Genomic DNA, 10,629 nt, shown 5'->3' with positions numbered 1-10,629 from the left:
TTTCTGCACCTATAGAAATGATCATGTGGTTCTTATTTTTGGCTCTATTGATATGGTGGATTGCATTTATTATTTGCTTATGTTGAACCACCCCTTTATTCCTGGGATGAATCCCACTTGGTCATGGTGTATAATCTTGATGATTTGCTGCATTTTGTTTGTCAAAATTTTATGGAAAATTTTTGCATCTGTGTTCATTAAGGAGACTGTAGTCCTCTTTTTGGTTGGGTCTTTCTCAGGTTTTGGTATTAGGATAATGTTTGCTTCCAGAAATGACTTAGGAAGAATTATTTCCCCTTCAATTTCATTGAAGAGTTTGAAGAGGGTAAGTATTAAGTGTTCTTTGAATTTCTTGTAGCATTCTGCAGTGAATCTATCTGGACCTGGGTTTTTCTTTGTTGGTAGGGATTTAATTACATTTTCAATTTTATTAATTGAAATTGACTTATTCTGCAGGTTTGTATCTTCTTGACCCAGCTTTGGTAATTCATATGTTTGTAGGAATCTGAGCATTTCTTCTGTGTTGTTGAGCTTATGAGAGTAGAGGTTTTTGAAATATGTGATGATCATCTTCTGTATTTTCACAGGGTTTGTAGTGCTTTCACCCTTTTCATCTTTATTGTATGAATCTGAGTTCTTTCTTTTTAATATAAGGGTGGCTAGAGGCTTGTCAATTTGATGTATTCTTTCAAAGAATCAACTCTTTGCTTCATTGATTCTTGGTATTGTTTTCTTAGTCTCTATTGCATTGATTGCTGCTCTGAGCTTTATAAGTTCCTTGCCTTCTTTTGGCTTTGGGCTTGACTTGCTCTTCTTTTTCTAGATATTTGATGTGTAGCACCAAGTTGTTTATTTGTGTTCATTCTGTTTTCCTGATGTAGGACTTCACTGCAATAAATTTTCCACTGAGACCTGCTTTCATTGCATCCCACAGATTCTGGTAAATTGTGTTTGTATTTTCATTTGCTTGTAGTTATTGTTTAATTTCTTCTTTAATTTCCTCTATGACCCACTGATTATTCAGGAGTATATCATTCAATTTCCATGTATTTGTGGGGCTTTTGCAGTTTCTTTTGTCATTAATTTCTAGTTAAGGCACTATGATCTGATAACATGCACAGGATAATTTCAGTTTTTTTGCATTTTCTTAAGCATGTTTTGTGGGTGAGTATATGGTCTACTTTATAGAAGGTTCCATGTGCTGCTAAGAGTGTTTATTCTGATGTTGTTGGGTGGAATACTCTGTATACATCTACTTGCCCATTTGTTCATAGGAGTGATTCAGTTTTGTTATTTCTTTGTTGATTTTCTGTCTGGTTGATCTGTCTCTTCGTGTCAATGGCATGTTAAGGTCTCCTACTATAATTGTGTTGTTGCTTATTTGATTTTTTATTCCTGTTAATATTTGTTTATTATAACTGTGTCCTCCAAAATTTGGTGCATATATATTTAAGTTTGTTATCTCTTCCTCTTGATGTTTTCCCCTAACTCGTATGTTGTGACCTTCCTTATCTCTTTGGATCATTCTTGGTTTGAAGTTCACATTGTCTGCAAATAGAATAACTGCCCCTGCTTTTTTGGGGGATCCTGTTGCATGGAGTATTGTTTTCTAAGCTTTGACTTTCAGACTATTAGTTTCCTTTTGGGTTACATGGGTTTCCTGTATACAGCATATGGGTTGGATGCTGTTTCTTGATCCATTCTTGTCAGTCTGTTTCTTTAAATTGGTGAATTGAGGCCATTTACATTAATGGTTATAACTAATATGTGTTGGCTTACTTTTGACATGTTATCTTTCTGCTGTTGATTTTTTACCTTTCTGCTCTTTTTAATTGTTTGCCTTGCTTAGTGGTGTTTTTTTTCCTATGTCTGTCTAGAATGTCTTTCAGTATTCTTTGCAGAGTTGGTTTGGTGATCATGAAGTTCTTCAGCTGTTCTTTGTCATGGAAATATCTTATTTCTCCATCCATTTTGAAGGACAGTTTTTTAGGCTACATCAGTCTAGGTTGAAAATCATTTTCCTTTAATACTTTGCTCCATGCTCTTCTTGACTTCATTGTCTGTGCTGAGAAGTCTGCTGTGATTCTGATAGGTTTTCCTTTATAGGTGATCTATCTCTTCTCTGTAGCAGAATTTAGTATTCTATTCTTATATTGGATTTTTGGGATGGTGATTATTATATGTCTGGGTGTAGTTTTATTTTGCTTATGGCTATTTGGAGTTCTATATGCTTCACTGATCCTGATGTCAGTTTCCATTCTCATGTTTGGGAAATTTTCAGCTATCACTTCTGTGAATAGCCTCTTGATATTGTTTGTGTTGTCACCTTCCTTTTCATTCACACCTATCAATCTTATGTTGTTTTTCTTTACATCATCTTGCAGCTGTTGAATTGTTATTTTCTGATTCCTTGTTATTTTTAAAAGATCTTTGCTTTCCTGTTCACTAGCTGCAATTTTGTCTTCAAGGTCTGAAATTCTCTCTTCACATTTGTTGAGGTGGTTTTGCCAACTTTTGATGGAATTTTTGATTTCCTGTTTATCTCTTTGAATCTGCTTCATGCATTCTGTTTGTTTCTTATATTCTTCATTCAAAGTTTCCATCTTTTGCATTGTTCCTTAGTTTTAAACTATGTCTTCTTTAGATGTGTTCAGCATTTCTTTCACTACATTTGTCATGTCTTCTTTTACTTAGGAGATTCTTTCTGATTTGATTGCTTTTATAGCTCCCCTGAGTTGTTTCTTTACTTCAGTAGATATCATTTCAGGCATTTCAGGTGTATGGCTTATATTATCTTCTGTGTCCATGTGTCCTACACTTGCTTGGGTTTGGCTGGAAGTTTGAGATTGCATTTTGCTCTTTTGTTTTTTCATTCTCCTAGATTTCTGAGTTTTGAGCAATGTTTCAAGGCTTCCTCATTTCTGACAATCACATGGTTCATTTCTGGCTCCCTGGGAAGACAGCAGGCAACCTCTAGCCACTTGAAGTTTACTGGGCATGGACCAGTTAGGCCTGCTGGGACTCCCATGTGACCTCCTGTGATTTCAGATGTCGGTTGTGATCTTACTGCATGGGAGCGATGGTCCAAGGCTTCCCTGCATGCTGCATGTCAACGTGCACATGCTTTGGGCCTGAGACTGCTTGGAGCTCGCTGGGTGTGGCCCAGTTAGGCTGGCTTGGACTTCTGGTGGATTCTCGGGTGATTTGAGGCATTGATTTAGGGCATGGTCTTACCATCTATGAGTGTAGTTCCAAGGCTTCCCTGTGTTCTGAGTTTTAACCCTTGCATGCTCTGGGCCTAGGACTCAATTCCGGCCCCTGCCAGACGATTGGAGTGAGCTGGGTGTGGCCCACTTAGACTGCTTGGACCTCCCATATGTCCTCCGGTGATTTGAGATGCAGAGCAGGAGGTTTTACTACCTGAGAGCGATATTCCAAGACTTCCTTGTGTTTTGGGTTTCAACCCATGCACGCTTTAGCCTGGGACTCTTTGATATTTATGATTTCTGTCTTTGAACTGGATTTGGGCATGAATTTTGTCAATATAACAAAAGTTGTACATGAAAACCACACAATAATGTATTGCTCAATAGCAGATAGCAAACGCTTTACCCTTTATCCTATTGTTCTTGACACTTTCTAAAGCAGTTGTAAGGCACTTGTATTTATGAAGTATGATAAAAAATATGATGAATGCTACTGCTGAATATAACCTATAAAAATGCAAGCTCATTAAACGATTTTTGTGTATGCTCATTACTGTATTCCTGGCATCTTGTTCCATGTAACTTCTGACTGTTTCCCAAAATTAAAATGAAAGTATATTTTCTGGATCAGTTCAGGACATGGAGACAACCACTACAGCACTCTAAAGGCACTCAAATTGAGGGCATCCAGAACTGCTTCAGAACATGGCAAAAACAATGGAATAAGTATGCTCAAGTGAGTATTTTCAGGAAAACAAATGGCAATGCGTCTCATCATAATATTTTTAAAAATTTGCTTTATGTTTTGATCATATTTTGTAAATAATCACTAATTATTGGCTTTTACTATGATGGTGTTATTCTCAATTAAAACTGTAAGAGATTTTCCACACAATGTACCATTCTTCAATGCATGTCAAACCCACTTAAATCTGGCATATGTCCTCAAGGCCATACTAATCATAATTAAGAACAGCAAGGGATAATTACAAATTTCCATGAATATGTTTCAGTTTGGTTAGGGGATTAGATTGATATATTTGCCTCTGCCCATTCAGCCATTTCCCTAAAATTCTCCTAATATTTTATTTCCATTAATTTTCTAAATATTCAGACTCAAGTACACAAGTCAAAATATTTTGAAAGTCAGTTGAAATTCAGTACACAGAACAGATTCTCTAAATAAAATTATGCCAGGAGGAGGTCACTAACCTTACCTTCCTCAGAGCCTGCCACATATCCCAAGAGCCTTAGTCATAGCTCATAGTTTCAAAACAGAAGTTCTATAAGACCATAATTAGTGGAATCACCTGAGGCTCCTACATATTTTAACTATTTAATAAGTCACAGATTAGGGTTCAGGTTATAACCCCAGGGAATTGAGGACACTGGCTCCTCTATTTCCTGAGCTGCCAGGTTTGTTTGGCCAATTAATGAGTGTCTAATCTATCTATACCTTTCTGGAGGATCATGTGTGAGAACCACTCACTTCATATATTTCCATACAACAATATTCAATATTGGAAGCGTAATTAAGTAAAACAATTACTCCATGACTTCGTATGACTATTGGAGAGAAGATCTTTATACCTCTTGTTGAGGATTTGAGGATCATTCCATGTAACCAGTTGGAGAGACACGCAGGACCAAGCCAGAGTTGGGAGGAGGCGTTCTTGAAACTGCTTCCATCAAAAGCATGCAGATTTCAGGTAATGTTTTCAACTCTGACTGTGACTTCCAAAGTGAAAAAAATATTGCTCACCATTCCTGTAACAGAACTGAAAAAATACTGTTTCTCATGAACATAGAGACTATCCTACTCAAGATAAGATCCCACTGTGAAAAGACCAGAACACTGGGAATCTTCTGAGACATAAAAGTCCATAGTGGACTAATGTCTGCTATGACTGCTCTGAAGTCTCTCTCTCTCTCTCTCTCGTTCTCTTCTTCTTCCATCCTTGTTTTCTTGTCTTCTCATTTAGTTTACGTCTGTGGAACACTGAACTATCTGGCCTGTGAATCAGATTCTTTATACAGTGAGATCTTTGTGTTTTCTTACTCTAAGAATCTATGTGGGAAGATCTCTCTAGCCTCAAAGTAGTGGGCTCAGGAGTTTCTTGCCTTCTGGGTTCAAACTGCAGTGGTCTAGGCTCTGGCAGAGCAATGAAATCTGAGAAGAGCGAATCGGAGAATAAACAAGAGTGAGGGAAAGAGTCCAGTGGAGTGAATAGTTCACAGTACAGCATACACCAGAGCAGGGCAAAAAAGGTAGAATAGTGTTAACATCAAGAAAATACTCTTCTTTTAGGATGTCATAGAACATATATTAAATAAGTTCATTTTATTGTCACTATTAATTCTCCTTGTCCCTAACAAATACTGATAGTATGAAACACATAGACAGGAATCTTAAAGATTACAAGGGAATATCTAAATGCAAAACATTTTTGTTGACATATCTCCTATTTTTAACCATTTTCTGCAGTTCAAGTGTTATTAACACATCAGAGTCTTTATCCCACTTTATGTTAGGGATCTAAACTTACCCTACCCCGTTCCGCTTCACCCCATCCCACTCACATTTGAACAGACAGTCTCATATCTAATACTGTAATTAAACAATGGATACCCCTCTCTTTCTATATCCAAAGACCTGTCAATACAAGAGTTTGTGAAATTATTTAACATTATTAAATTTAATATATGTGAGGCTTACAAGTTTTTATGAAATTATAGTGAATGTTATGCTGAGTACCATACAATGAAAGACAGGACCATAAAAACACAAAGGTGTGTCTCATCCACTTTAATCACTAGGGCTGGCACTGTGTGACTTCTGTCTGTTCCCCAAAGTTAAATTGATCAAGAAAAGTAAATGTTTTGAATTCATAGAGAACATCAAGGCAGACAAATCAATGCAATTAAAGACATGCATGAAAAAGGACTTTTATAAATGCTTCAGAAGGTAGTAAGAATGTGAGGGAGATATATTTTGATACGAAGAGATATATTTTGAAGAATATTAATGAAAATATTTTTCACTGTGATAAATTTTAAAAATCAATCCTCATATATCTCTTTCTCCAAGGAATTATCCCCAGATATCATCTCTTGGATAATGTCATATACCAAGCTGCCTGAGCTCAAATCTCAGGTTTAACATCATCTGTGACCTTGGAAAAGTCATGTAGCTTTCTGTGTCTCAGTGTCTCATTTCTAAAAATATCTTTCAGGACTCTTTACAAACAAATTTGGTCACAATAGTCAAAATGGCTCCTGCCACCCTGTTGAGTCATATAGACCCTCATCCCAATTCTAAAATTTTTAGGATTTGTTGTCCGTAAGCAACATCATTTCAACTTCTCCTGCATACACTGGCATGGTCTTAGGTACAGAAGTAGAATACAGATAGACAGTGTGGCCAATTATGCCCTCCAAGTAAATGTAGAATGACTGGAGCACTTATCTGCCTCATTCATTCCAAAAATTCAAATATTTGAAGAAATTTTCAAATTTTAGAAAAGAATAATCAAATTTAATTATCTTTGTTTTATGTGACTGTTAGGTAGCTTTTTTTTTCCCCAGTACCAGGGATCAAACTTACGACTGCCTGTTTGCAAGGCAGGTGCTTATGCTGCTGAGCTAAATCCCCAGCCCCTGACTGTTAGGTAGCTAATGAAGATAGTAAGGAAAACATGGGCTGAAAGGACTTCTCAGATTCAAAGATGAAGGTGACAAAGACACCACAAAACATTTTCTCCAGAAAGTTGCTCTTGTCATTTGCTGAATCAGAGATAATTTGGGTCACTTTAGACTGGAGATTAACCTCCTGGACAAATTAATCTGGATTTGGTTTCTAAGTGAGACTCATCATCTGAGAGTTCCTGTGAGTGTTTAATCCTAATGATAAAGAAAATATTTGAAAAGACAAGGCCTGGAAAATGGGCTGATTTACCATTGTGATTCCTGTGTCTGACTCTTGGCATCAGGACAAAACTAAAAAATACAGGGACACTAGGAACTCAAATTGATCAAAAGACTGTGACATTACCAAGCAAGGCATGAGCTTTCAAACCTAAGTGAATGGTTCTAGATGAAGTTTCAAACTGGAGATAAAAGTTGGGCATTGTGGTGCAAAAGTGTAATCCTAGCACTAGGAATTCTGAGACAGGAGAAACATTGCACATTTGAGTCCAGCCAGGGCTACATAGTTCTTAGCCATCCTGAACTACATAGAGAGACAATGTTTTAAAAAAGAAAAGCAGAAACCAAAAAAGAAACTTGAAAGTAAAGGACAATTTCTAAAGAAAAAAATGATTACAAGAAAAGAGTAATAAAATCTAGAAGGAAAAAAAAGTATACACATACAAGATGTGATTGAAAAATACAATGGACATTTATTTTTTTCATTTATTACAATAAAAGATACATTGCCATTAATCCCTCCTAAATACTTTTCCTCACTTTGCACACACTTTTTCCACCTCTTTTGCCACCTTCTGAAAAAGTTTGGGAGGTCTTCTGTAAGTGGCTTTACTTGCGCGGTGGTGGCAGACTCCATGTCCTGAATGGATTCAAAACATTTACCTTTCATGGTCACTTTGACTTTGGGAAAAGGTCAAAAGTTGCACAGCTGTGCTTGCTTTGGCAGCACAGATGTTATGGAGTTGTATGGGCCAGAGCTGGTAAACAAGATTGGCAAAAGTATAGTGTTTGTGAACCGCTCTCCCACTTGGCAGCAGCATTTGTTGTATTTTAAACACACTGCATAGAGAGTTACTTGACAGAAATTGCAGTGATCAATTGATTAGTGCAGTATAATAAAAATTGTTGCAAATTTTTAATTTTTAAACTTTTTACAATAAAAAGCACATTGCCATTAATCCCCCTCTCTTCAAACGTACCTATCCCAATCTTCTTGACAATGCGTATATTATTACAATAAAGATTTTTAAAATTTTATTGTATCTTTCAATTACCCTTCCATGCTAATGTAAGTACATGTAAAAAAGCCTGAGAAAATAGAATCAAGAAGTGTTATACGTACAAACTCTTCATGATGGATGTAATTATTATGTACTGAAAATATGTACTTACAAAAATTTAAAAATTTTAAATAATAAAATATTTCATGATTAAAAATTTTAAATACAGAACATGGATGTTTTATAAAAAAGATAAAAGATATAATTGGGCAGTTTCAAATCTTAGAAATGTTTAAAAATGGAAGAATAGATAAGGAACAGAGAAAAAAACCCAAATAGAAAAGATAATATAAAAACTGGGGTGAGGATACAGTTCAGTGGCATAGCGCCTGCCTGGCAAGCAGAAGGTCCTGAGTTTGATTACTGATACAAACAGACAAATGAAGAGAGAATATAAAAATTCAGAACAAACATGAAATAAGGCCATATCAAGTCAAGCAAATCATGCACTTAATAAAGCTAACAAAACATTGTTCCATTGAAGAGGATCAGATAAATGAGTCATGGGAAAGGTGTGGGCAAATTAATAAACTCCCTCTGCAATCTTTCAAGTGTAATAAGAGTCCATGGAAATACAGTGAGTTTTTGAAGGTCTGTCCTAAATAAAGCCAAGTAAGAGTGTGTATATGTAAATGGAAACCATATCTCTACAATTGGGTGTAGGAAAGAGAAGCTTCCATTCTAACTCTATATGCATTTCTAGGAAACATCCTTTGTAAATGGCCGTGAGGAATCACAGCACCATCACTGAATTTATTCTTCTTGGGCTGTCTGCTGACCCCCATATCCAGGCACTGTTGTTTATGTTGTTCCTGATGATTTACCTCCTGACAGTGCTGGGGAACCTGACCATGTTGCTGGTGATCAGGGCTGATTTCCTCATTCACACTCCCATGTACTTCTTCTTGAGTAATCTATCATTTGTGGATCTCTGTTTTTCTTCAGTCACTGTGCCCAAGATGCTAGAGAACCTCCTGTCTGAGAAGAAAACCATCTCAATAGAAGGGTGCCTGACTCAGGTCTTCTTTGTGCTTGTCACCGCAGGGACTGAAACCTTTCTCCTTTCAATGATGGCCTATGACCGCTATGCTGCCATCTGCCATCCACTGCTCTATCATCAGATAATGAGCAAGCAAATGTGTTTGAGTCTGGTATGGGTTTCATGGGGCCTGGGTTTTCTGGATGCAATCATCAATGTTCTTCCAGCTGTAACGATGAACTTCTGTGAAGCCCACGCCATTCCACACTATAGCTGTGAGCTGCCCTCCCTCTTTCCTTTGTCCTGCTCTGATGTCTCCACCAATGTGACTGTTATGGTCTGCTCTACACTCCTGCATGGCTTTGGCACATTCTTCCTGATCTTCTTCTCCTACATCCACATTGTCTCCACCATTTTGAGCATCAGGTCTACCACAGGCAAAAGCAAAGCCTTCTCTACCTGCTCGTCTCATATCACTGCAGTGAGTTTTTTCTATGGCTCTGCTTTCCTCCGTTATCTCATTCCAAGCTCGGGTTCACTTCTTGAGTTGATCTTCTCCATACAATATGGCGTGGTCACTCCCTTGGTGAATCCCCTCATCTATAGCCTAAAAAACAAAGAAGTAAAGTCAGCTGTGAGAAGAACATGGGAAAAATGTTTACAACGACATATATATCAGGCAAGAGATGATTAATTAAGGAAATCTACATGTTTTAAAAGACCTGGTAAAATGGCAGGTATAAATTCTGAGAATGCTAGCCTGTCTATTTGACCTATCTAAATTTCAACCTTACCCTAATCTTGTTTGAGGATAGGATGCCCATAGAACAGGGGTCCCTATTCAGGTGATCAAAACTGGTGGTATTTAGGTTACTGCAAGAGTAACTTCTAACTTCCTTATAATTCCATCTGTGTGTTAAGTAACACCCTACCCCCATCATAACAGTTGACAATTGCTATGATAATAATCAGAAAGAGTGGTATTGAAAAGGGTGGTATCAAAATTTCTGTAAAACCTCTACCTAAATAAATATTCCTCCCTTTTATAAATTCATCAGGACTAGGGATAATGCTCAGTAGCACAGCACCTGCCTTGCAAGCAGGTCCTGAGTTTGACTCCTGGCACAAAATAAAAGAATAAATTCATCCTTCCCCTTTGCTTGTTTTACTCTGTATGTATAACCTCCTAATTCTCAATAGGTTAAGAAGCTGATTTGTTATTTTTAGCCCTCATTTCTCCAGTTTTTGGCAAAACATAAAATCTTCTTCACTGTTCCACTGATGTCTGGTGTTATTATTGGTTGCACAATTCCAAAAGATATCAATTTGGCAACAAAAGATACTATAGAAAAGCTTAAGAGGTACAAAGATACTTGAGGGTGGAGTGACAGTGGAAAAGGAGGATTAAGTCCTGCTCAAAGCTAATTAATGGAACAGATTGCCAACTTGACTCAAAATT

General features: G+C 37.0%; 1 protein-coding gene across 1 annotated transcript; it reads left to right on the top strand.

Annotated features, from left to right (window-relative positions):
• Positions 1 to 8,910: 8,910 nt before the first annotated feature.
• Positions 8,911 to 9,864, top strand: LOC100720088 (olfactory receptor 8S1-like). The gene has a single exon (XM_003476070.1). It carries the CDS (start codon positions 8,911 to 8,913, stop codon positions 9,862 to 9,864), a length of 954 nt encoding a protein of 317 aa, XP_003476118.1.
• Positions 9,865 to 10,629: the final 765 nt, after the last annotated feature.

Source organism: Cavia porcellus, unplaced genomic scaffold, assembly GCF_034190915.1.
Source record: "Cavia porcellus strain 051 isolate PalLab524CR breed Dunkin Hartley unplaced genomic scaffold, mCavPor4.1 scaffold_8, whole genome shotgun sequence".
Lineage (NCBI taxonomy): Eukaryota > Metazoa > Chordata > Mammalia > Rodentia > Caviidae > Cavia > Cavia porcellus.
This window is presented reverse-complemented; position numbering and strand designations above follow the sequence as displayed.